General features: G+C 44.3%; 1 protein-coding gene across 2 annotated transcripts in view; it reads left to right on the top strand.

Annotated features, from left to right (window-relative positions):
* Taok3 (TAO kinase 3) overlaps positions 1 to 25,949 on the top strand; it is a 182,715-nt gene that overhangs the window by 83,873 nt on the left and 72,893 nt on the right. For both annotated transcript variants that reach the window (XM_075981864.1, XM_075981865.1), the window contains 7 exons: positions 3,216 to 3,429; positions 11,099 to 11,170; positions 12,444 to 12,545; positions 19,173 to 19,218; positions 20,270 to 20,366; positions 22,639 to 22,752; positions 25,546 to 25,637. In XM_075981864.1, the coding sequence (XP_075837979.1) occupies positions 3,310 to 3,429; positions 11,099 to 11,170; positions 12,444 to 12,545; positions 19,173 to 19,218; positions 20,270 to 20,366; positions 22,639 to 22,752; positions 25,546 to 25,637 (643 nt within the window). In that variant the 5' untranslated portion in view covers positions 3,216 to 3,309. The remainder of the gene's footprint in view (positions 1 to 3,215; positions 3,430 to 11,098; positions 11,171 to 12,443; positions 12,546 to 19,172; positions 19,219 to 20,269; positions 20,367 to 22,638; positions 22,753 to 25,545; positions 25,638 to 25,949) is intronic.

The raw sequence follows: 25,949 nt of genomic DNA on the forward strand, positions 1-25,949 counted from the left end.
CCTTTTGGTCTATAGTATAACAGCATAATCTCTTGTCTTCTCAAGACTGACTGCTAGTAACTTAGTTTAATCCTAACTAAAGTCAAAGTATTCAGAAATTCAAAACCCACTTCAGCAACTGAATTTCAGTTACTAGTTCTCTCCGGTTTTCTCAAGGGGATGTCATACACTTCCTGCTGGGTGTGGTCTCCAGGAGGAACAAGGGAGGCAAGCCCACTGTGAGCCGCCCCATACCTTCCCACAGTACTGACGTGTTGGGGCTACACCTGACTGTCAGTGTCTGAAGATGAGGACAGTGGCCCGGGACGAAAGGTGTAGTTCTGGCAAGGTGGACCCTTCTTTTTATTCAAAGCCTTACGTGGCACCCTGTTTCGCATGGCTTAAAGTCCATATTTCTTAGCGTGGCTTTATAGGCCTTTTGTTGTTTTTCTTGGCTTGACACCAGCTTCGTATTTTCTGCTCCCAACTCTCGCACTCTGGAGTAAATGAACTACATTTCTTTCCCCTAAGAAGGCTTGGATTTTTGATTTGTAAGTAAAAAACTCGACCAGCTCAGCCTTCTAAACTCTTATATTGAGAGATACTCCCCTTTGGTTTGTAAGAGTCAACCACTTTGTCCTTGGGTGTCTGTTGATTTACTTGACCCAAGGCCATTATGAAATACGGGATGACACGGATTCCGACGCTGACAATCTGCCTGATACAATGTTGTGAAAACACTGGTGCAGTAAGAATGGACCGGCTGATGGGTACAGATGATTAGGTTGGGGTGCTCACCTACATACACCAATGATTCAGGTAAACTGAGGCATGCAGCCATGTGCACTGGCACCCAGCCTGTCACATCACAAGAGGGGATGTGTCTGCCGGCACCGCCACCTTTACTTCTTTAACAAGTGACCTTTTAAATTTTGAAACTATCATATTTTGAAGAAAATTGATTTATTGGCTAATAACTAAACGTGTGGCCTGGTTAGCCAGGGTTCAAAGATGAAACAGTCTATCCTATAACTAGTTCAAACAGAAATGAGTGGTTGTTTGTGTGTAGGAGGGGTTATTTATAATAAAACAAGAGAGGAAAAGTAACATCCCAATATTTTTCAAAAATCAAGGAAAAGAATAGAATTGACACAGAATGAACTAGTGTTCATTTATTGGTATGAGAACACACAGACAAGTCAAATGGCATTCTGCTACTCATGGAAGCTTCAAGTTGTTCAGAGGCCGCTCAGAGTGGGCATGGCCACGGTCTCTAGTTGATAGCAATTTCTCTGCTTGGTTAATAAAGAACTGTCAAGTCACCTGAGCTCCTTGCTGCAAGAAAACATCACATGCCTGTCGCCAGACTTTTCTGTTCCACCAGCCACTTCCCAAATAACCACACAGAGACTTCTTATTAATATAAATGCTTGGGCAATAGCTAGACTTGTCTCCAGCCAGCTCTTAGAACTTACATTGACCCATTTCTATTCATCTGTGTGCTGCCCCGAGGCTCTCTAATCCTCATCAATGAACTTTACATGTTGCTCCTTCCGTACCTGGCTCTCAACTTCTCTAGCTCTGACCTTCTTTTTCCCAGCATTCTCTCTACCCCCAACACCTGCCTAGCTGTTGACCAATCAGCTTTTATTAGCAGTGAGAATAACACATTTTTCCAGCATACAGAGGGATTATTCCACATGCTACCATCCAGAACATGAACCCATCCAGAGCTGTCCCATCCAGAGCTGTCCCATCCAGAGCTGTCCCATCCAGAGCTGGATTCAACTGGCTCTGCCCATCATACCCTCAGTCAACTTGTGACATTTTCAGCATCCTAATAGGCTGGCTGCCCTTTAGATTTGTCCCTGACCACACCCACTGAGTAGCCAGTAATCTCTCCATGTCTTTATCTCTTCTAGGAATCTTATGTAGATGATATCATACATATGTGGTCTCTTATGCTGGCTTTGTTCACTTAACTCTCACACGACCCATTCACGTAGGAGCAGAGAGCACGATAATCCTTCTTGTGTGTTTTTTTTTTTTGAGACAGAGTCTCATGAAGCCCACGCTGCCATCAGACTCACTATATAAAACTAGGGAGAGTGACCTCACAGATCACCTGCTTCTACTTCCCTATTACAGGCGTACTCCACCACACCTGACCCTTATTCCTTTTTATGACTGGATATTATAGTCCATTTCATTTATTCTATTATATACTACATTTTATTTATTCACCAGTTACTGGGCATTGGGTTATTTCTACTTTTTAGTAATTAGGAATAACGCCACTCTGAAACTTGTCTGAGTATTTTGTAAGAATATCTTTTCCTTTCTCTTGGGTATGTACCTAACAATATTATTCTCTTCTTTTTTTAATTTTTAGTTGTGTATGTTTGTGTGTGTCCTATAAAAGGCAAGATGGATGTAGGATCCCCTTGAGCTAGAATTACAGGTGGTTGTCAGCCCCCTGACATGGGTGCTGGGAATTGAATTCAGGTCCTCAGCAAGAACAACATGTGCTCTTAATCTCTGAGCCACCACTCCAGTTCACTGGAGTGCTTTCCTAAGGCAAACACTAACTTCAGGTACTAGGCTTCATTGGTTGTTTGGTTGATTGGTTTCTCGTTTGTTGACAGGTTGGTTGGTTGGCTGGTTGGTTGTTTTTTTTTTTCATGAATTTTGGTTCCCAAGATGTCTGTGCTGTTCTGCATCCCTGCCTGCTGGTATATAGAGCCCTGTCCCTGCCTTCCCCAGTTCCCAGTACTTGTCTGCTTTTATAGATGTCTTAGTCAGCACAAAATGATTTTTGTTTCTGATGATGATGTCAAGTTTTGTAACATAGTCTATGTCTTTTTTTTTTTTTTTAAAGAAAAGTCTATTAAAGTCCTGTGCCAATTTTTAAATTTGGGCTTCTTGTCCTTTTACTGTTGAGTTGTAAGATGAAGATACTTTTGAATTTATTAGATATTATTCTATCTGTTTGAGGTAGGTGGTCGCATACATGCCACGGTGTACATGTGGGGGCAGATGACTGGCAGGAGTCAGTTCTCTCTTTCTCCCTGTGGGTTCTGGTGATGGAACTCATGTTATCAGCCTTGGTAGCGAGCACCTGTACCTGCTGAGCCATCTCGTTGGCCCAGATAAGTTCTCAATGGTAATTTGTGTTTGTATTATCATCAAAGAAGTATGTGAGAAAGAACTGAAAGCCAACTCTCATTCTTCTGCAGGGACTGAAGGTTCATAAGAACAAAAATAGCAGTCAATGAGAGAAACAAAAGGACTGGGCCATCAAAGAGCAGCGTGCTTGCCCCGCTGGCCACCATGCGGAAAGGAGTACTGAAGGACCCAGAGATTGCTGACCTCTTCTACAAAGATGACCCTGAAGAGCTTTTTATTGATTTGCATGAAATCGGACATGGGAGCTTTGGAGCTGTGTACTTTGTAAGTAATTGGCCTATGGGGTAGAGTAGGCTCAGGAAGAATAAGCCCTGCTGTCTACTGGAAAACACACTTGTGTTCCCTGTAGAGATGCACAGTCATTGCTGGAGGCAGTTCTGGAGCGCTAGGCTCTATTCCAACCATGGTAAGGCAAAGTGATAAACTTGAAGTCGATCCCTGTGTGTTTCCTCGAGATGCCAAGCTCCTTCAGCCTCTTCTCTCCATCCCTTCACCCCAAAGCTTCCAAACCCCCCATCCCAACTGTGGAGCCCTTATCAGTCTGGCAGATTTCAGCCTAAACATTACTTCCACAAGACAATTTTTACTATTCAACCCTCTACCTCTTAACAGCCTGTGTTTATGTTTAGGGATATGCTAGCACAGTGACTAGTCATGTGTGTCCCTTACCCTAAATAATATGCACCATGATAACAGTGCTATGTCCATATCATTCATTACTGTGTTCCTAGCAACTAGTATAATGTCTGCCAATGGTAGGAATTACATAAATGTAAGGAAATAGATGGGTGGGTGGATGGATGGATAGGTGGGTAGGAGGATGGATGGATGTATAAATGGGTGGATATAAGGATGGATGGATGGATGGATGGATGGATGGATGGATGGATGGATGGATGGATGGATGGGTAGACAAGTGGATAGATGCATAGATGGATGGATGAGCGGATAAATGGATGGGTAGGTGAATAGATGGACAGAGAAATAGCTATTTAGAGAGATATGTAAAGACATTTATTGACGATCACAGGAAGTCACTGGTTTCTGATAAATGGTGCAAGGCTATCCCTAATCCCTAATCTTTCAGGTGTATTTTTTATGCGAAGGTAAGAAATGGCAGTGGTGGGAGCACAGCCCATTCACCTGGAGTCGGTCATGTGAAACAGAGTCCTTCCACTTGAAATTGTAGGAGTCTGCTTCATCAGAGCAAATAGCCTAGTAAAACAACTAGGAGCAGAGTGAACTGTAACTTCTCCTTCCCAGTCCTGTTTCTAATCACTCTTCTCGAGTGGGCCTCAGCCTCAACCCTCCGGGTACAGCTCTCCTTCAGTTGTCCTTCCCAATAAGGTTTCCTATGTCCAGCTCATCCTCCTGCAACTCGCTTCACCACGAGTCTCCTCAGAGCCCTCCTGCAGCTCTTGCTATCTGTGCTCCCATAGTCCCCCTTTCTTCAGCCACATCCCATACTCATCTTGGTATTGTATCACTGACTCAGCTTCCTATGGCTGAAAGGGAGGACCATTTTCTGTTTAGTCTTAATTTTTTACTATAACATTAAATACCCAAGCAAAATCCTGTTTCCTTTTTCTTTTCTAAATATTTTTATTTATTTTTCCCATTTTCTTTTTCACAAAGATTCTATTTTTAAAATATATTAAATTCTATTTAAAGTATTTTTAATATATCATACATAAAGAAGTACACACACACAAAAAAAAATTGGCCTGAGCATAACTCAGAGGTAGAGCTTTGTCTAGCATGACCAAGGCTGAAAGCTCAAACCAACAGAAAAACAAAAGCAAGCACCTACCCTTACGACTACATATTTTAAGCAATAATTAAAAGGCAGTCTCTGGGGAATTACCAGCACAAGAAGAATACTGCTCGATCCCAGAAGCCCCTCATATGCCCTTCCTGTTCCCAGGGCAACCACTCCCTCCTTCCCTGAGCAGTGTCCACTGTCTGTATTTCATGGCACATGTCCTCTTGCTATTCTTTATATGTAACTGTTACTTTGACACCCTAAGGCAGAGTAACTTTGTTTTACCTAGTTTTTAAGTTCTTTAAAATGGAAACATTTGGGGCCAAGAAAGATGGCTCAGTTGTTAGAGCCAGTACTGCTCTTGCAGAGGACCCAAGTTTGGCTCCCAGCACCCGGGTCAGGTGGATCACAGTCGCTGTAACTTCAGATTTCATGTATCCAAAGCCCCCTCTGGCTTCCATAAGGACCTGCTTACTTACACGTGGTGCACATACTCAAGCAGGCACACATATATACTTACAAATAAAAATAAATTGCTAAAATTTTTAAAAATAAAATGGAAACATTTTGCATTCCTTCATTCTTTTCTTTTTGTTTGTTTGTTTGCTTCTGTTTTGTTTTTCCAGACAGGGTTTCTCAGTGTACAGTCCTGGCTGTCCTGGAACTCACTCTGTAGACCAGGCTGGCCATGAACTCTCCGAGATCTGCCTGCCTTGCCTCTGAGTGTGTGCCACCACTGCCCGGCTGCATGCCTTCATTCTAACGTGTTTGCCTTGCTCAGACACATTCACCAGTGGTCGCTCCATTCACTCCTGTTGCTCTGTGATCAGTTCGTCCTCTCTGAATCTCTCTTGCCCCATTCTCTACCCGACTCTTCTATTTTAAAAAGCAGACAGCATTTCCAAAGACCCAGTGCCTCATAGCAAATACAGAAGACCAAGTATACAATGACACTTAGAAACAAGCCCATGTCGCAGGGTGGTGAGGCCACCCCACAGAATGCCTAGTGTTTGCTTTGGGACTGGCATTTTAACTCATGTCTGTCCCTTTGAAGAACACTCTGATGGGAAGGCTAACACCCCTGTGTGCAGTGGGTGCTAGGTCTGTCACGTGTTGCTAATACTTAACCAGAGAAATGATAGAGGGACTTTGGAGGTTTTGATGCCTACAGGTGACCACTAGTCTATACTGTTCACATACAGAAGTGTGTTCACTGAAGACAGGTAAAAAGGATGCCAATGCTTTAATATGAAACTTATAAAAAAATAAAACAGTTTTACCCTTTTGTCTACTGTGGACATGTAGACAGAGCCTCAAAGATCGATTTCTCATTGGTCATCGTAGGTGTTGTTAATTCATCGTGAGTGGCACACCTTCCTTCTGGCCAAGGAGGGATCCTTTCTCTTGTTACACCAGGGCCACTGTTCTCAAGAAGACCTTACCATCCCTTTGGTCTCTGTTTGCTTGTTTGGTCCCTGTCTCCTCAGTTGCTGAAAAAAATGTGTGTGTGTGTGTGTGTGTGTGTGTGTGTGTGTGTGTGTGCACATGTGTATAGCTCACTGTAGCTCACTCTTCTTTGCTAAAGAGGCTTTGTAGCCTCACTTCTATTCTTAGTCTAAGCTAATGTCCTTGCTGTTGCCACCAAGGCCCATCCCAGTGTGGTCCCTGTGCATCTAAGCTCCCCTCTCAGTTTCTCTATCACCTGTTCCAGGACCGTGTATGACCCTTTCTGCTGGAACATTCCCCACTGCCCATCTCTGCTGACTCTTGTTCATCTTTAGACATTGTGTAAAAGGAGACTGTTCATCCATTTCCCTGCTGCCCAAACCCAAATAATCACAGAAACTATGTTAAACACAACACTGTTTGGCCAATAGCTTATGCGTATTCCTAGCTCTTACATCTTAAATTAACCCATTTCTATTCATCTATGTATCGCCATGAGGATGTATGTGGCTTACTGGTAAGGTTCCGGTGTCTATCTCCTTCAGCAGCTACATGGCATCTCCCTGACTCTGCCTACTCTCTCTCTGTCTCTGTTTGAATTTCCACTTGACTGTACTCTGCTAAGCCACTGGCTGAAACAGCTTTATTCATCAACCATCCCACATCAGCACTGATATAGACCTCATTCCTTCCAGAAATGTACCCCCTAAGCCACACTGAGGCATGCTAACCACATACCCAGCTCTGCTTTGAGTCTTCTGTCTCTCCTGTTAGTGGAGAGATGTGTGCCAGGCATATTTACCCACGATTCTGCCCCTACCATTTAGCACGATACCTAACAAAGATGAACACATAGTAAGTGTTTGTCCTGGATCTAGGGAGATGGCTCAGTGGGCAACCTGAATTCAGTCCCCAGATCCTGTGGTCGAAGGATCAAACCAACTCATGCAAGTTACCGTCTGACTTCCACACTCACATGATGGCACCACCAATGACAAAAATATATAGATAAATCTTAAAAAATTAATAAGATTTGCTGGTTGGATGAATGGATGTTGGAAAACTCATAGTTATTGATATGGCCAATTAGTATTTTTGATAAACCATAGCTATTCTAGGTAGTCTTAAAGATCAAGAGTTTGTTCTACAACCATACTACTCTGAGCAGACCTCATCCCTTCTGCTCTCAGAAGCAAAGCAGGGCTGAACCCGGTTAGTACTTGAGTGGGAGACCAACATGTTATGTTGTAATTCCTGCTGACTCTTTGGGGTTAGCAACTGTATGTGGAGTGGTACCAGGAAATGAGTTAAAAGTGACTCATAAGTTCTCACAGCTCTTGTGAAATTAATTGGCTGAGGGTGTGTGTTCCACTTAGAACATAAGAAGTGTTAGCCTGATGACATACTAGAGACAGACAGTTTCTGTCCCGCCAGCCAGCTCCCAAATAACCACATGGAGACTTCTTACTAATTATAAAAGCTTGGCCAATATCTTAGGCTTGTTTCTAACTAGCTCTTATAATTTAAATTAACCCAGGTCCTTTGGAAGAGCAAGGAGTGCTTTTAACCACTGTGCCATCTCTCCAGCCCAGTAGTTTTTACCTCTGTCCCCTTTTATGTGTCCGGCTTGTTCCATGTGTGTGGTTACTCTTTATATCTCCACCCTTCTTCCCAGCGTCCTCTCTGCCCTAAAAAGCCTGCCTAGCTATTGGCCATTCAGCTTTTATTAAACCAATCCAAGTGACAAATTTTCACAATGTACAAAAAGATTATTCCACAACATCATGCATTTATGGTTTGGATTTACACCATTCTGTTTATTTGTGCTGCGAGCTGCAGGCAGACCTCTGTGAGTTCGATGCCAGCCCGGTTCATGTTGGTCACTCAAGCCACTGTGAGTTTTGCAGTCTCTAGTGCTTTCTTAGAGCCAGCTGGTCCTCTGCAGGTCGCCTCCATCAGTCCATCTCGGCAGAACTGTTTTTGACCTTCATCGTAAATGCAATAGAACGAAATAAAAACTTGTGCTTGCTTTTATACTTTTATCAGGAGCTGGAGAAATGGCTCAGGGGTTAAGAGCACTTACTGCTCTTGCAGAGGACCTGAGCTGGTTCCTAGAACCTTCATCACAACTCTCTGCAACCCCAGCTCCAAGGGTTCCATCACCCTCTTCTAACCCCCACAGGCACTGCATTCATATTCGCAAACCCACACCCAGACAGACTTAAACACTTCTCTTAAATAAAAGTAAAATCTTAAAAATAAATAAGTGCTGGGCGGTGGTGGCGCGCACCTTAATCCCAGCACTTGGGAGGCAGAGGCAGGCGGATCTCTGTGAGTTTGAGGCCAGCCTGGCTTACAAGAGCTAGTTCTAGGACAGACTCCAAAGCCACAGAGAACACAGAGAAACCCTGGCTTGAAAGACCAAAATAAATAAATGAATGAATGAATGAATGAATAAAAGTATCTTTATAAACTAGCAGCAGTCTGGAGAATGGAAACAATAAGAAGACACAAAGTTCCCAGAAAGCATGTCTGCAGCCTGTGATCTTGTCCAGAACTCCCAAGATTGTTCATTCTATTGGAAATTTATAGTGTGAGTCTGTGTTCCCAGGATAACTGTAGTCACACAGAGTACAGTGCAGGGTACCGTAAAGGAGAGATTACGCAGTCTCCTCTTCTGTTGGAAAATCTTCTTTTCATTTGTTTGGTTTTTGGGTTTGTTTCTATTTCTGTTTTGATGTTGTTGTTGTTTTCTCTGTGTAGCCCTGGCTGTCCTGGAACTCACTCTGTAGACCAGGCTGGCCTTGAACTCACAGAGATCTGCCTGTCCTCCCAAGTGCTGGGATTAAAGGCGTGTTCCACAGCCACACGGCCTGTTGTAAATCTTTATCAAGTGTCTTGTTCTGACTTGTAACCAATATAAAGCTGTACTAAAAATTTCCCATACCTAGGCTGGAGAGATGGTTCAGTGGGTAAGAGCACTTGTTGTCCAAGCGCGAGGACCTGAGTTCGAATCCCCGGCACCAGTGAAAAGCAGGATGTGGCTACACAACCCTCACACACCTGTGACTCCAGCGCTGTCAGTGGCAGAGGCAGGAGGATCACTGGGTCTCACTGGCCGCCAGTTCAGCTCCAGGTCCAGTGAGTGACCTGGTCTCAAGAGAATAAAGTGTAAAGCGATAGAGCAGGGCCTTCCGTCCTCCTCTGGCCGCCATATGCACATGTACACATACACAGTGAACACACATACATGTACAAAGCACCTTCACATGTCTATAGGAAATCAACATGGAAATTGTTTTCAGCTTTGAGTCCCAGAGTAAGTGCACACTGCTAGTCCAACTAGGATGGCCCTGTAGGCGTAAGGAAGCAACAGCAAACAGCATCGACTGTAATTTTTTTAATGAGCAATTACTTTCTTTTTAGATTTATTTATTTATTATATATACAGTTTTCTGCCTGTGTGTATGACTGTATTCCAGAAAAGGGCACCAGATCTCGTTACAGATAGCTGTCAGCCACCATATCGTTGCTGGGAATTGAACTCAGGACCTTTGGAGGAACAAGCAGTGCTCTTAACTGCTGAGCCATCTCTCCAACCCATGAGAAATTACTTAATGGCTCTGTCTAATTCTATTCGACTCTCCTTTCTCCTCCCCTCCCCTTTCCTCCCCTCCCCTCCCCTTCCCTCTTGCCCTCTCCCCTGCTCCCCGTCCCTGTGATAGTGGCTCCCAGGCCTCACACATGCTGGGCAAGTACTCTCCGATACCTCTATCGTGTTTTCTTTTAGTAAACGTGAAGAATTTGATTTTTTTACAGATTAAAATATGACTTCATGACCAAGCATGTACTATGCGTAATTGTTTGTCTATTTCTGGTTCTGGGCTGGAACTCAGGGCCTTACTCATGCTAAGCTATGGCCAACTCCCAGGCCAAGGTTTTGTTTTTAATGAAAGTATATATATATTATAAATCAATAATTACCTTATCCATGCCTGTCTAGAGACCTTCAGAATTGAAAGCATTTAACTAGTAGGTACCTTTTATAATAGATCCTGTCACCTTAGTGAGTATATAAAATTCTTTAATATGCATTCATTTTCCCTGCACTTTAGCGTTGGGAAAGTGTCTTGGCTACCTGCTGAATAGTACAGCAATAGGTGTGTGTGTGTGTGTGTGTGTGTGTGTGTGTGTGTGTGTCTGGGGGTTGTCTGGTTCTTTTTTAAAAGATTTATTTTTACTCATCTGCACGTATGTGTCATGTGTGTGCAGTGCCCACAGAGGCCAGAAGAGGGAGCCCAATCCCCTGGAACTGGAGTAATGGATGCTTTGAGCCTCCATGTGGTGCTGGGAACCAACCCCAGGTCTTCATAAGAGCAGCCAGAGCTCTTAACTCTGAGCTCTCTCTCCATCCTGATTGTCTGGTTCTTTCTCTTCATGGTTGATCTCGTGTGTTTAGCTGGTACTCCATTGTTGGGCCTCTAAGAAGGTGAATCCCAACCTTTGTAACTTTTTTTTGACCGTGTATTTTCTTGATGTCCTGTAATAACTCTCTCATGTTATTACAGCAAGCATTTGAGAAACCGTTCCCATGAGGTCAGTGGGGGTGTCCTCAAGAACGACGTTGCCGAGGTGTGGGAGCAAATGTTGCTAGGCTCTAGCCCACTGCTTAAGGTGCCTGAATAGCTTAACTCTTTCTATTTTTCTTCCTCTATCTTGTAACAGGCAACAAATGCTCACACCAACGAGGTGGTTGCAGTTAAGAAAATGTCCTACAGTGGGAAGCAGACCCACGAGGTAAGACAGTCCCGTGCCTAAACAGAAGTGTGACGTTTGGGTGAGCTCTGGCGTCCACACAGGGGAGGGCTGCTCGTCCCCGGGGTTGTCATGTGTATTTCAAAAGTCACTAGAAGGGCTGAGCCCACTGTTCTCACCACAGAGACATGGTCATTGTCTGAGATGACCAATGGGCTGGAGATATGTAGAGTACCCTATAACACATAGGATTAGTGTGTGTCTATTAAACATAGAAAAAGCTTTCCATAATGTAATCCATGAAAGATATTTAAGTATTTATTACAGTGTTGTTCTTTTGTGTTCCCTTTTCAAATCAAGGACAGTTTCATAAGAGTTTTAAAGAAAATCCTTCCCAGGAAGGCAAACTGCAAACCTCAGTAGCTGCCCATGAGAGCAGGGAGACAAGGGGAAACCGTGCCATTTAAGCCGCCATGACACATGGCGGACAGGGAGGGAGGCCCTAGAGCAATGTTTCTCAACCTGTGGGTTGGCCCATTGGGGTCAAATGGCTTTTCACAGGGGTCACATATCAGCTATCCTGCATATCAGATATTTACATTACAATTCAGTAATGTAATTTCGCTAACAAGAGAGAAATTACAGCTCTGAAGTAGTAACAAAAACAATTTCATGGTTGGGGGTCACCCCAACATGAGGATCTGTATTAAAGGGTCATAGGATCAGGAAGGTTGAGAACCACTGCTCTAGAGAAACAGCAAGAAGGCCCAAAGAGTTAGAGAAAGATGCAGGCCAGGCAGTGGTGGCACACACCTTTAATCCAGCGCTTGGGAGGCAGAGGCAGGTGGATCTCTGTGAGTTTGAGGCCAGGACAACCAGGACTGTTACACAGAGAAGCTCTGTCTCAAAAAGAAAAGAAAACACCCAGAAAGATGGAAAGGGGAGTTAGGCTTTTCTAGGTTACTCAGTAAGTGAGCTGCCTTTGGACGCACAGGAAACCACTGGCCATATGTGGTCTCTTGTGGGGGCCTCTAGCAAAACTTCCTGATATTGGATCTAAGCAACAGCCTTCCAGCATAGAACATGGATGTGAGTAGTGCTTTAATTTCGATATATTTGATGAGATATTTGGACCTTACGTTGTATTAAGACAATATGGCACAAGGTAACTAGCTGGTTCATTTATTAAACATTTACCTTATAGCCATCTAACACAGAAGAAGAAAACTATAAAATGTATTTATATATGTATATACACACTTGATAGACGCTGTTTTCATCCTGATTAATAAAACAGTTTTTCTGATTTCCATAGAAATGGCAAGATATTCTTAAGGAAGTTAAGTTTTTACAGAAGTTGAAGCATCCGAACACCATTGAGTACAAAGGTTGCTATTTAAAGGAACATACTGCTTGGGTAAGTCAGAGCATCTCTAGTCTCTTTTTTCTATTAATTTTTAAAATTATTTATTTGAACCATAAAATTTTAAGTCCTGTTTCTGTCCCATTAGACTTTTGTAATTGATAATAACACTTGTCACTGCTGGCCAGTTTGTCATATGGTGTGCTTTCCATAAGACTAAATATGCCTGCCTACTGTATCGGAAGCATCATTCTGAGAACAGTCAGCCAAGGGATGGTAAAAGTTACTGTCATCTTGTGAAACCTAAAGTTAAATCCTTTTAGTCTCCTAGAATTTCTAAAGATTTCTGTCCCATGTATTTTGTGTGTGCATTTTTGCAGTGCGCACATGCTTGTGGAAAGAACAAAATGTGGTCCAGGGACTGGACTCAAGTCAACAGCAGCAAGTGCCCTTGCACACTGAGCCGTCTAGCCGGCCTTCATCCTAGAATTTTCTTTTAAGATTTATTTATTTTTATTTTGTATGTATGAGTGTTCTGCCCTCATATGTGTGAGTGCACCACGTATGTGCAGTGCCCAGAGGTCTGAAGAGGGCACCAGATGCCCTAGAACTGGACTTGCAGACAGTTGTGAGCGACCATGTGTTTGCTGGGAATTGAACCCAGGTCCTCTGCAAGAGCAGCCAGTGCTCTTAACTGCTGAGCCATCTCCCCAGTCCTCATTCTAGAGTTTTTATTTTTGCCACTTCCACCCTCCTCCCCATTCCATTTGACTGAAAGCCTGGCACTTTGCTAGACACTGTCCCTGTACAGCTCTTACAGAGTGACACCACCCCTGTGACCCTGGAATGGGGCACACTTTTCTTCCACGCAGTTTGTTTTTGTTTTGTTTGTTTGCTTTTATTTTTTATGTGAGTGTCACTAAGTCTGGCATGTCACACACTATTAGAATATGAAGGTGTTAAGCTTCGCAGTTAACCACAATGAGCATTTTTGCTTTAAGTCCAATTTAGCTGTCTATGAAAGGTTGCTTGTGACAAGCCAAGGTCTCTTGCTTACAGGAAATGGATGTTTTGTTCCTAAACATTGTGTGTAAGCACTTCTGTTTAAGGAGTTAATTTGGTGTGTGCACATGCATTTCTGTGTGTGTGTGCATGTGTGCCTGTATGTTTTCTGTGTACGTATGCATACAAGCATTTCTCTATGTGAGCAGTGAAGGCCACAAGTTGAAAGTCAAGTGTCTTCCTCCGTCACTTTCCACCTGCAGACAGTGTTTCTCACTGAACCTAGAATTGGCCCATTTGACTGGACTGGCAAGCTAAGGAGCCCCCAGGGGCCCACTGTACCCACCTCCCAGCACTGGGATTGCAGGCACACACCCCTATATCCCACTTTTACATGGAGACCGAGCTCTGCTCCTCATTCATGCAAGGCAAGCTTTACCCTCTGAACCATTTCTCCAGCCCTTAAGAGCCCTTCAGCCATCTAGACCACTGCTTCCTCTCTGAACAGATGTTAATCAAAGGAGCATCTTATCTGGAAATCAGTTGCCCTGGGTAAGCTCAGCGGTCTTAGAGGAGTCTAGAGAGATCTCACTCAGTGCTGCAAGTTCAAGGAACCAGAAGTCTGGGCAAAGCCTCAGGAACTCTTCCTCCTGGCCTGCTTATTCTTCAGTTACGCAGAGTTCTAGCCAGCTCCCTCTTGGTTTCCATCTACAACTAGTTTGACTACTGGTTAGAAGACACTCTCGTAGGCACTGAGCTGCTAGAGGCGGGCAGACAAACAGCACCAGCAGTGGCGTGGCCATGCGGAGGAAGTAGAGAGAGCAGGAGACAGCAGCGAGGCTGTGAAGGACTGAGCAGAGCTGTGACAGCAATGCTCAGGACCTTTTAACAGGCACAGCACACCTCCTTCCTGTCCTGGGGTTTTGTTGATGTTGTTTGGTTAGTTATTTTGGTTTTTCAAGATAGGGTTTAGAGCCTGTCTTGGAACTCTTTCTGTAGACCAGGCTGGCCTCAAACTCAGAGATCCACCTGTCTCTACCTCCTGAGTGCTGGGATCAAAGGCGTGCACCACCACTGCCTAGCCCTTCCTGTCCAGTTTTAAAGATGTGTGGGAACACAGTGACTCAACATAGTGATTCTGCATAATAGTACACAACCATACATGTAGGCAGAGACTGCTTGTTCGTTTCCAGCTGCCCAGACCCAAATAATGACACAGAAACTATATTAATTACAACACTGTTTGGTCAATGGCTCAGGCTTATTCCTAGCTAACTCTTATGTCTTAAATTAACCATTTCTATTCATCTGTATATCGCCACAAGGTTATGGCTTACTGGTAAAGTTCTGGCAAGGGGGTGTCTTTCTCCTTTGGCAGCTACATGGTATCTTTCTGACTCTGTCTACTCTCTCCTTATCTCTTCCAGCCTGGCTCTATTCTGCCTTACTATAGGCCGAAGCAGCTTCTTTATTAACCAGTGGCAATAAAACATTCACAGCATACAGAGGGGAATCCACATCAAATGCACAAAGTGGAAAGTGCAATCTGAGTTTGGATTTTAATCCTGTCTTGGGCTGCCATGCACCCCCACGTTCCTCCCTGATAATGCTGGGCTGGGCCTTATGACCACAGGGCCCACCAGTTCTCCACAGAGCATAATGGTCCCCTGTCACCTGTGGGTCATGTTTCCAGGCCCCAGTCGGTCTTTAAAGCCATAACTAGTACTGAGCTCTGTACATGTTATGATTTTTTTCTTGGTTATACATGCCTATGATAAGGTACAAAAAAATTTTTTTTGAGGCATAGGCCCAAAAGGAATAATCCTGAATGGTCCAGGACTCACTGTGTAGACCAGGCAGGCCTCTAAATCAGAACTTCTTGCCTCTGCCTCCAGAGTGAAGGAGTTAAAGACATATGCCACCACACTATCTTGATAGAAATTTCTAAATTAGACATAGATTAACAACAGTAGGAACTGAAGTAAAGCCGACAGGTGTCTGCTGCAGTGGAATTGCCAGCATCACTACTCTTGTGCTTTTGTCCATTATTGACTAAGATAAGGATTACTTGGATACAGCTCCTGTGGTGCTGTGACCATGGTACTATTGGGTGGGTGGTGTATACAGCGGACACTCTACCAAGGGCTGATTCTCATGCAGAGCAGCAAAGAAAGATGTACATCTTAAAGCTTGTGACTTGTTTTTTCTGGAGTTTTTCATCTACTGTATTTGGATCACACCTGACCATGAACAATTTAGCCAGGATAGGAGAAATCACAGCTGTGATCATATCAGGGTACTGTGTGGCTAATCTACACTGTATCACAGATGTGGGGTCTCTGCACTGTGTGTCTAAGCTACACTGTACACAGATGTGGGGGTCTCTGCACTGTGTGGCTAAGCTACACTGTATCACAGATGTTACAGATGTGTAGTCTCTTACTGTGTGGCTAAGCTACACTGTATCACAGATGTGTGGTCTCTTACTGTGTGGCTAAGCTACACTGTATCACAGATGTTACAGATGTGTGGTCTCTTACTGTGTGTCTAAGCTACACTGCATCACAGATGTGTGGTCTCTTACTGTGTGGCTAAGCTACACTGTATCACAGATGTTACAGATGTGGGGTCTCTGCACTGTGTGGCTAAGCTACACTGTATCACAGATGTTACAGATGTGGGGTCTCTGCACTGTGTGGCTAAGCTACACTGTATCACAGATGTTACAGATGTGTAGTCTCTTACTGTGTGGCTAAGCTACACTGTATCACAGATGTGTGGTCTCTTACTGTGTGGCTAAGCTACACTGTATCACAGATGTTACAGATGTGTGGTCTCTTACTGTGTGTCTAAGCTACACTGCATCACAGATGTGTGGTCTCTTACTGTGTGGCTAAGCTACACTGTATCACAGATGTTACAGATGTGTGGTCTCTTACTGTGTGGCTAAGCTACACTGTATCACAGATGTTACAGATGTGGGGTCTCTGCACTGTGTGGCTAAGCTACACTGTATCACAGATGTTACAGATGTGTGGTCTCTTACTGTGTGGCTAAGCTACACTGTATCACAGATGTTACAGATGTGGGGTCTCTGCACTGTGTGGCTAAGCTACACTGTATCACAGATGTTACAGATGTGTGGTCTCTTACTGTGTGGCTAAGCTACACTGCATCACAGATGTTACAGATGTGTGGTCTCTTACTGTGTGGCTAAGCTACACTGAATCACAGATGTGTGGTCTCTTACTGTGTGGCTAAGCTACACTGAATCACAGATGTGTGGTCTCTGTGCTGTGTGTCTAAGCTACACTGTATCATAGATGTTACAGATGTGGAGTCTCTTACTGTGTGGCTAAGCTACACTGTATCACAGATATTACAGATGTGGGGTCTCTTACTGTGTGGCTGCTCTGTGATGATAAGTTATTTGCTGAGGTTAAATTCCTTCTCTTTGTTCTTTCCTTTGTGGTATCTTTTTCCTTTGTGATAGAGCTGGGAACTGAACCCAGGGTGTCGGATGTGCAGGGCAAGCACTCTGCCACTGAGCTATAGCCCACGTTCTGTAGCTGGATTTCTGAGTTATCCTCAACTTATATTGGGCTTACAGGGCAGAGGACCAGCTGTCCTCACCACTCACATTTTCAGTGTAAGAAAGTTTAGTCTGCATATTTAGCTGCTTACTCAAAAACTAGAAAAGCAAGTGATACAGTTTAGTAAGTTTTCCATCCAAATTACCTTAAAAAGAAGTAGGGTACATATAAAATTAACATTCATGAAAATATTTACTTCAGTGGGATCTTTCATGTCTCAGTAAGAAAGAAAATATAGTTGTTAAATGTTTAAAGTCTATTTATTGTTGTATGTGCGCACTCACATGCTGAACACGTGGAGGTCAGAGGACAACTTTCATGAGTTGGTTCTCTCCTTCTGCCTTGTGGGTTCTGAGGATCAACTCAGTGTTCCAGGTGTGGCAACAAACTCTTTACCCACTGAGCCATCTTGCCAGCCACACAATAAAGGACTTATAAATATATATCTGTGCTGTTTTTCTGTTCTTCATTTGGGTTTTCAGTTTGGGTTGTTTTTTGTTTGTTTTGTTTTATGTGGCACAGACCAACTTGTCACAACCTTACTGCCTCAGCCCTCTGTGTGCCAGAATTAGAAGTGTGAGCTACCACACCCTGCTTGAATTTGTCTTTTTATGCCAAGAAGGATGTTATAAAGTGTCTCAACCAGTAAAAGTCTATATTATTTGAGTATTGTGAGGTATATAGTATATGAATGTTCATAATGAAAGGAACCACTGCGGTGACACTGGTTATGTCTGGGTGGTCACACATAGCCATTGGGATTCACGCTTCCTTTTAGAATAGCTGACAGCGTGTGGTCATACGTGTGGCAGAAAACACTCGTGGCTTTGGCTCTGGCCATAAACCACTGGTCTGGGACACAGGGTCTGAGATGGCAGCCTCGGAAGTGTCTCCTCATTTTTGCTTTGAGAAAGCCTCTAAAACTGCCTCGCTGAGAATGTTCAGCAACATGATCAAATAAACTCTTACTGTTGAGGATATGCGTGTATGTGGAGAATGTCCTCAGATGGCATTCCTTGGGTGTTCACCGCTTTGTTTTTTGAGACAGGGTCTCTTGTTAGCCTAGACTTCTTCTGGTAGTCTAATCTGGCCGGATTGCAAATGAACATTGCTATGCCTGAATATTTTCATGTGGGTTCTGGGGTTAAATAATGAATAAATATTTTTAAGATACAAATTAAAATCTCCGGATGGCACTGTTCAAAGTAGTGGCATTGGACTGATTCAGGTTAACAGCACATGGCAGGCCACCTCTTTAACTGAGCCCTACAAAGACATGTTTCTTGTTTCAAGCTTTAGAGTGTGGACAAGGAGGACTGCTAACTGGGGGTTTTCTGTTTAACTGGTACTGAAGATTGAATCCTATATAAGTGCGTAGTCCTGAGCCCAAACAGATTTTTCTGGCTTGTGTATTCCTCAACACTTTCTAAGTTACAAATTTTATCTTGTAATAAATAATAATCAATAGCATCTAGCCACTCAAAACCTATTATGAAACAAGACTGTAGGGTATTAGGTCGGAATTGGCAACCTCAGCTTGACTATAGCGAATATTTCTTTATCAATCCTCATATGGTCTGAGGCCAAGTCCAAGTGAAAGATGACAAGAACTGAAATGTCAAAAATTATGAAAATTAATTCATTATCGAGTGACCAGATAAGGCAGATTTAGTTCAGGCCAAATGGTTTTCTTCCTGATGTTCTTAGTGCTATGGTTGGTTGGTTGGTTGGTTGGTTGGTTGGTTGGTTGGTTGGTTGGTTGGTTGGTTGGTTGTGTACTTGGTTGATTAGTTATTCAGTTGCTTGTTTGGGTACTTGGCTAGTTGTGTGGTTAGTTGGGTAGTTGTATGGTTAGTTCATTGGTTGGTTGATTGTTGGTTGTGTGCTTGGTTGATTGGTTATTTGCTTGGTTGTTTGGGTACTTAGTTGTGCAGTTGGTTGGTTTTGTGGTTAGTTGAGTGACTGTTGGTTGGGTTGTGGTTGATTTGTTGATTGTTTAGTTAACTGGCTAGTTGGTTGGTTGGCTGATTGACTAACTTGAGGGACTTCTTATTAACTTTTCTTATTATCTTTTAATCTGTTTCAGTTGGTGATGGAGTACTGCTTAGGTTCAGCCTCTGACCTGTTAGAAGGTAAGGATAACATCACTGTGCTTCTCCTGTTTGTCCTCCATCATGTTCTCTGTGGGGCTAAAGAGGCAGCTCAGTGGTAAGAACACTCTGCTGTTGGGGAGGACATGAGTTTGGCTCCCAAGTGGCTCACAACTGCCTAAAACTCCAGCCTGGGGACCTGACACCTTCTTCTGGCCTCCACAGGCACCCACACTCATTTGTGCACGCACGCACACACACACACACACACACACTGAAATAAAATCTTATTTTTAAAAGGAGGTTATCTACTTCTAGAAAAATAGACAAAGTGCAATTTGGGCCTCTGGTCAAAAGATGGTTAAGGGCCACATGGGTAACCTGTGCAGACATAATCTCTGACATGTAGTTGACATGTCTGGATGACATCAGCTATACTACTGTTGAGGCCATGGCTATCCAGGGTAGGCATTGCTGAAATTTTTGGTTAATATGGTATGGTACCCGTAGCCAAAAACTATCAAAGCCATGTATAAATATTGCTATCTACCCTTTGCCAGTGTTGCAATGGACCATGTGTATGAGACTCTGTGTGTGGGGGAGTGTCTTGTTACCTCATGTTGATATCTATCCATGTAAGGTGTCTTGATGGACCCCGTCCCCCTCTTACCAGTGCTACTACGACCCCCAGCTATGTTTAAAATTCCATTTAAAAATGCCTGAAGCCACCCACGGTTTCTCAGTAGAAGCTGCTTCATAGCCTCTTTACCTGTAGGTCAGGGATAATTATGAAAGCTTTTCAGTAGAGAACATAGTGGCTCAGATCACTGTTGAGGGGACTGATAAAGCCAGGCCCAACTGACTTGGAATCGGTATAACTTTGTCTCGCCGTTGACCAGTAAATTAATGCCGAAAGCCTATGGGTTTTGTCGTGTTGGTCTCGTTTCTATGCACTTCGTTTTCCTCATCTACTGCTATGTGGAGGGAATGTGGTTAGGTGAATATGCTCTCAAGTCGTCCTTTGATCAAGCGTATTAACTGTGTGATGTAGAAGGCTGATCCTCCATCCTGACCATCTCCCCTGTCTCCTCAGTTCATAAGAAACCACTTCAGGAAGTGGAGATTGCTGCTATCACCCATGGTGCCTTGCAGGGGCTGGCCTACCTCCACTTTCACTCCCTGATCCATAGGTAAGTCCAGACCCCAGCTTCCTTTCCATCTCCCTTGCCCAGCTCCGTAGTCCAGGGACCGTGGGAATCAGCATGTGTTCCAGTTTTCTGCATCTGAGGAATTACAGGAAGCAAACAGATATCCCCCAGGCCCCTCCCACAGCTCAGCAAAGACAGCATCCCTCTGATGTTTGGGGGCGGGTGAGCTGTTTGTTTGTGGGTGGTGGTTGTTATTTTTAGTTTAGGTGAGTTTTTTTTTCCTGAAACAGGGTCTTACAATGTAGCCTAGGCTAACTCCAAATCACAATGTAGCCCAGGTGGATCTTGAACTCCATTTTCCAGCCTCAGCTTCCAAAGGGTTGACATTTGTGGTGTGCACTGCTGTGCCTGGCTTCACATGTAGGTAGCTGGCTCCTGATGTCAGAGAAATCTGAAGAAAGGTCCATCCATTTTTCCCCTCTGGGTCAGGAACTGAAGCCGGCTGGCTTCCCTGTACAGAATAGCAGCCCAGCTGAACCACTGCCTTCTCTTCTCCCATTCCGAGACTTCCTGTTTATGAAGACTGTGTCAGGAAGGTTCTCAGCACATACATGGTAGCTCACAACTGCCTGTAACTAATGCCCTCTTCTGGACTCTATGGGCAACGCATGCACATGGTACACAACATGTAGGCAAAATGCTCATACACAAATAAATAAAGAAAGAAAGTTTTTAGAAAGGCTAGACTGTGGATTGGTACTAGAACATTTGCATAGCACACGTCCATCTCCAGCACCACAAAAAATAAATAAAACAGACAAAAAAATGAACCAATTATACCTGGTAAATAATGACTAAACCCATTTACCGTGTAATCAATGATTTAGCAAATTTTTTAGGTATGTTTCCTTGGAGTCAAGGTATGATTACTAAATGCTGACTTGCTTGGAAGTTTGCTGTGTTTTATCTGAAACCACAGTTTAATTTTATGTGTGTCTTTCTTACCTTAATCAGCATGGTACTTATGAAAGAAACTGAGCCGACAAAAAAAAATGTAATGGCCTCTAAATTTCAAAATGAAAGGCAAGCATGGTGACATACACTTTTAATCCCAGCATTCAGGAGGCAGAGGCAGGAGGATTCCTGTGAGTTCAAGGCCAGCCTGGTCTATAGAGTGAACTCCAGGACATAGAGAAAACCTTTCTTAAAAGAGTACAGTGGTATATGCATATAATCTCAGCACTTGTGAAGTAGAGGCAGAGGAGTAGACATTCAAGGCCAACCTTGGCTATGTAAAGAGTTCAAGAGCAGCCTGGGCTATGTGGGATCCAGTCTTCAAATAAAACATGAACACCAATCATCTCATCTTTTTATTGCTGAGAGGGACTTTCCTCCCCACGCCCTTTTGTTGTGAGGGAATATACAGCACGTTTGTTTTCAGTTCTGACCTGTGTCATCTCGAGCAGGGAAACCTTGAAAGCATCTAAGCCTATCGCTTTCTCTCCGTTTCCCAGGGGTTTCTTTCCACGGCCCATTTTCAGCTTGCTGTTGGTGGTTCCCGGTCCTCATTGTACGTCATTCATACCTTAGGAGAAAGAAGGGATCCGCCTCACCCTCTCATTCTAATCTCAAATGGTGTCTTTCCCCCTAACCTTTCACCACGCCTCAAATACCAAGCATCCTTAGTACAAACCAGCCACAACCCACCATTGCAATATCGAAATGCAAGTTCCTAACCCCTAATCCTTGTCTGTTTTGATCTTTCAGGGTCTTCTTTTTACTGTACAGTGTTATTTCTTAAATAACACCTTTTCTATAACCTGTACCTCCCATGCCTTAGAGTGGCAGTTACACTTACAGACAGAGAGAAAGGGTCACGGGCAAGACAGAACAGGTATGTGTCCAGCTGAGGAGCCCTGCGCAGGGCGGCGATGCAGGTGTGGCAGGCAGATCTGGAAGGGAAACAGGCAGTTACAAATGGCACCAGTTTGCCCAGCACGAGGAATGGTGGTGGTGGTTGGCTAAAATGCTGAAGAACACGCTTTGTAAGGGTCGCCATCTGGGAGCTCTCCTTGCCTGGCATGGCTCCCTTTTCCCCTCGCTCTACCCCTCCCTCTGAAGACAGCGCTTCCTGGAAGCCCTTCCAGTGACCACCCAGGAATGCGGGCTCCCTTACAACATGCAGTGACAGCTGAGAAAAGTATGCTTGTGTGTTCGTTTAAGAAACTTCGTATCGTGCTAATGCATGCTCTAGCCTCCCGCATAGTAAGAATGGAGAAGTTAACTCTCGAATGCTCCTCTTTTTCTCCTGTAGGGACGTTAAAGCTGGAAATATCCTCCTCACAGAACCAGGGCAGGTGAAACTGGCTGACTTTGGATCCGCCTCCATGAGTTCTCCTGCCAATTCCTTCGTGGGGACGCCTTACTGGTACGTAGACATAGAAGATTTGATGTAGGCTGAAAATGCACAGGTGTGAGTAGGGGGGACGCTTGGCATCCCCAGTGTGGTTTTTGCAGTGTTAGGGATTGAACCCAGGTCCTGGAGGATGCTGGGCAAGTGTTCAGCCCTTGAGCTGCTTCCCATCTCCTTTGTCTGGAAACAGTCTCACTAATTTGTTAGGATCCCAAGCTGATCTTGAATATGCAATCCTCCTGCCTCAGGCTGCCTTGGAGCTAAGCACGCAATCCTGCACTACCAGGCCTAGCCTTGTTTTGTCAAAACGGTGTGTTACCAGCAAGGAATAGTGGTGCACACCTTTAATCCCTGCACTCAGGAGGCAAAAGTAGGTGGGTCTCTTCGAGTTTAACCAGTCTGGTCTACACAGTGAGTTCCAGGAAAGCCAGGGTTATAAAGAGAGAGACTATATTTAGAAGGGAGGGAGAGAGGGAGGGAGGGAAAAAAGGAGGAAGGAAGGAAGGAAGGAAGGAAGGAAGGAAGGAAGGAAGGAAGGAAGGAAGGAAGGAGAAAAAAACTGTGTTCCTAATGTGCCCAGCCAGATTTCCTTTGAGAAGGTTAGAAACTGCCACAGAGAGTGACCTTAAATTGCTCAAATGAGGCAGCTGGGTCTCCTTTGTGTGTTATCAATTTGCTGGGCTAGCTCTGTCTAAGGTTTCACTTGAGATCTCTTTTGAACTGCTCCCTTGAGGCAGTGTGTTCCGGACAAGGGATCTTCTTTACAGCTTGCTGGCTGCCTACCAAGCCAGGATGGAAGAAATCCAAGCTCCTGACTCTGCTGAGCTCTCTGACACTTCATCCACTTTGACGTCATTCTGACTCGGAGCTGTCCCCACCTTCCGTTCCAGATCACCTTTCCAAACGTTCACAGATGCACCGCCTTGTTATTGTAGCTTTGAAAAAGACATGCTCAGGAAAACCCGCTAAGAGTAGCTGCTGTCTGACTGCCCCCTGACTGCCCCCTGTCGTAAGATAATGTTTACAAAGCCACTGCCGACACGGAATAGACCGTAGCATCATCCAAGACAAACTGAAGGCAGAGGGACCCCTCCCATCTAGGGCTCACCAGGGCGCCGTACAGGACCTGTTTTGTTCTGTCAGTTACAGTGTCGTTGGAGCAGCGGACCACGCTCCCTTATGCTGTCCTCCGAGATATTTTTCATGTCTCTTAGAGTGATTCATTTGTCTGTGTTCACAACAGACTAACCCTTTTTTTGCTTTTGTTTTTTGAGTCAGGGTTTCTCTGTAGCTTTGGAGCCTGTTCTGGAACTTGCTCTGTAGACCAGGCTGGCCTCGAACTCACAGAGATCCGCCTGCCTCTGCCTCTGAGTGCTGGGATTAGAGGGGTGCACTACCATCACCTGGCCAAACTAACCCTTTACAGATCTCCGTGAGGTCCGTGTGACAGGTCTCTCCATTTCTTAGATGAAGAAGCAGATAGGACATTGTTAGTGACAGACTCAAGAGCAAACTGAGAGCAAAAGGCAGAGCCACGCTGTGTTGAAAATCGCGCAGCAGTCCCTAGAAGTCACCAGTGCTGGCTGTGTTTTTAACATTGTTCTTCCGAGTGGTTTGTGTAAGGAAAATTTGTCAGGAAAAAAAAATCTTCAACTTCTTAAATCAATTTTATAGCTGCTATACTAAATAGTAGGTTAAACTGGGCGGTGGTGGTGCACACCTTTAATTCCAGCACTCGGGAGGCAGAGGCAGGTGGATTCTCTGTGAGTTGAAGGGCAGCCTGGTCTACAGAGGGAAGGAAGGAAGAGAGAGAGAGAGAGAGAGAGAGAGAGAGAGAGAGAGAGAGAGAGAGAGAGAGAGAGAGAGAGAGAGAAAGTTGTCATATTCTCTCACACCCCATGTCCTGTTTTGTACTTTGTTCATCTCTATGTCCTCCATCCTGCCAGCCCACTGGTTCCCTCCCCCCACACTTCCCTTTCTGCTTTCCTCACCTCCCTCCTTCTCTCCTGTATTTGTCTTTCTAGGTCTGGCTCATCTCCTTTAACATGATGACCCCCCAGTTCTAGCCCACATCTCAATTGCTTTTCTATTACTGTGATAAAACACCATGACCAAGGTGACTTATTTAAAAATGTGTTTAATTTGGGGCTTTCATTTCAGAGGGTTAGAGCCTGTGACTGTCAGGGCAAGGAGCATGGCAGGAGGCAGGCAATTCATGGCAGCAGGAACATTTGAGAGCTTACATCTTAAGGCATAACCACAAGGCAGAGAGAGAGAGAGAGAGAGAGAGAGAGAGAGAGAGAGAGAGAGAGAGAGAGAGAGAGAGAGACTAGGAAGGGCAAACTCCTTTGAAACCTCAAAGCCCACCCCCATTGACACTCCTCCTCTAACAAGACCACACCTTCTAATCCTTCCCAAATAATTTCACCTGCTAGGGACCAAGTATAGGAGCCTACAGGGACCATTCTCATTCAAACCAGCACATCCCAGATGCCTCCATTGTGTACCTGAACCACGTTTTCCTTACTTATTCATCTGCTGATTGTCTAGGCTGGTTTCATTCTGTGACTCCTACAAATAACACCACAACAAACACTGAACCTTGAAACAGGGACTGGAGAAATGGGTCAGCTGCCAAAAGCACTTGTTCTTACAGAGGACCAAGGTTTGGTTCCCAGGGGGAAAAAAAACCTTTTAAATACCCTTAAAAATATTTTTGAATACCCTTAAATCTACTGTACCTAGTAGTTTTAAAATGGAAACTTTGTTTCTTCTGACAACTTGAGTTCTGCACATTGTGTTTGGCAGGATGGCCCCAGAGGTGATCTTGGCTATGGATGAAGGACAGTACGATGGGAAAGTTGACATCTGGTCGCTCGGCATCACCTGTATAGAACTGGGTGAGTGGAAAGTAGTTTTCATTGGATCTTTGCAAATCGGTCCTCTTTACGCTCATCAGGTAACTTGTCTAGAACTCCCTCAGTGATTGACAGCTGTACAAAGGCCAGGCAATGTGAATTTGTTGTAGATATTTCCCATGATCTTATTGACCACAAAAGATTGCTCCTTCTCCGCTGTGTCTCCATGAAAAACAAGCCAGTAAGTGCTAGTGTTTGAGAAACACCCCTACTCTGTGTGACGTTGCACACCACAGTATGCCAATAAACTTAACAAACCAGCCTGTTGCTGGAGGGAAGGACCCAGGCAGGGTA

The sequence above is a fragment of the Microtus pennsylvanicus genome, chromosome 1 (genome assembly GCF_037038515.1).
Source record: "Microtus pennsylvanicus isolate mMicPen1 chromosome 1, mMicPen1.hap1, whole genome shotgun sequence".
Taxonomy (NCBI): Eukaryota; Metazoa; Chordata; class Mammalia; order Rodentia; family Cricetidae; genus Microtus; species Microtus pennsylvanicus.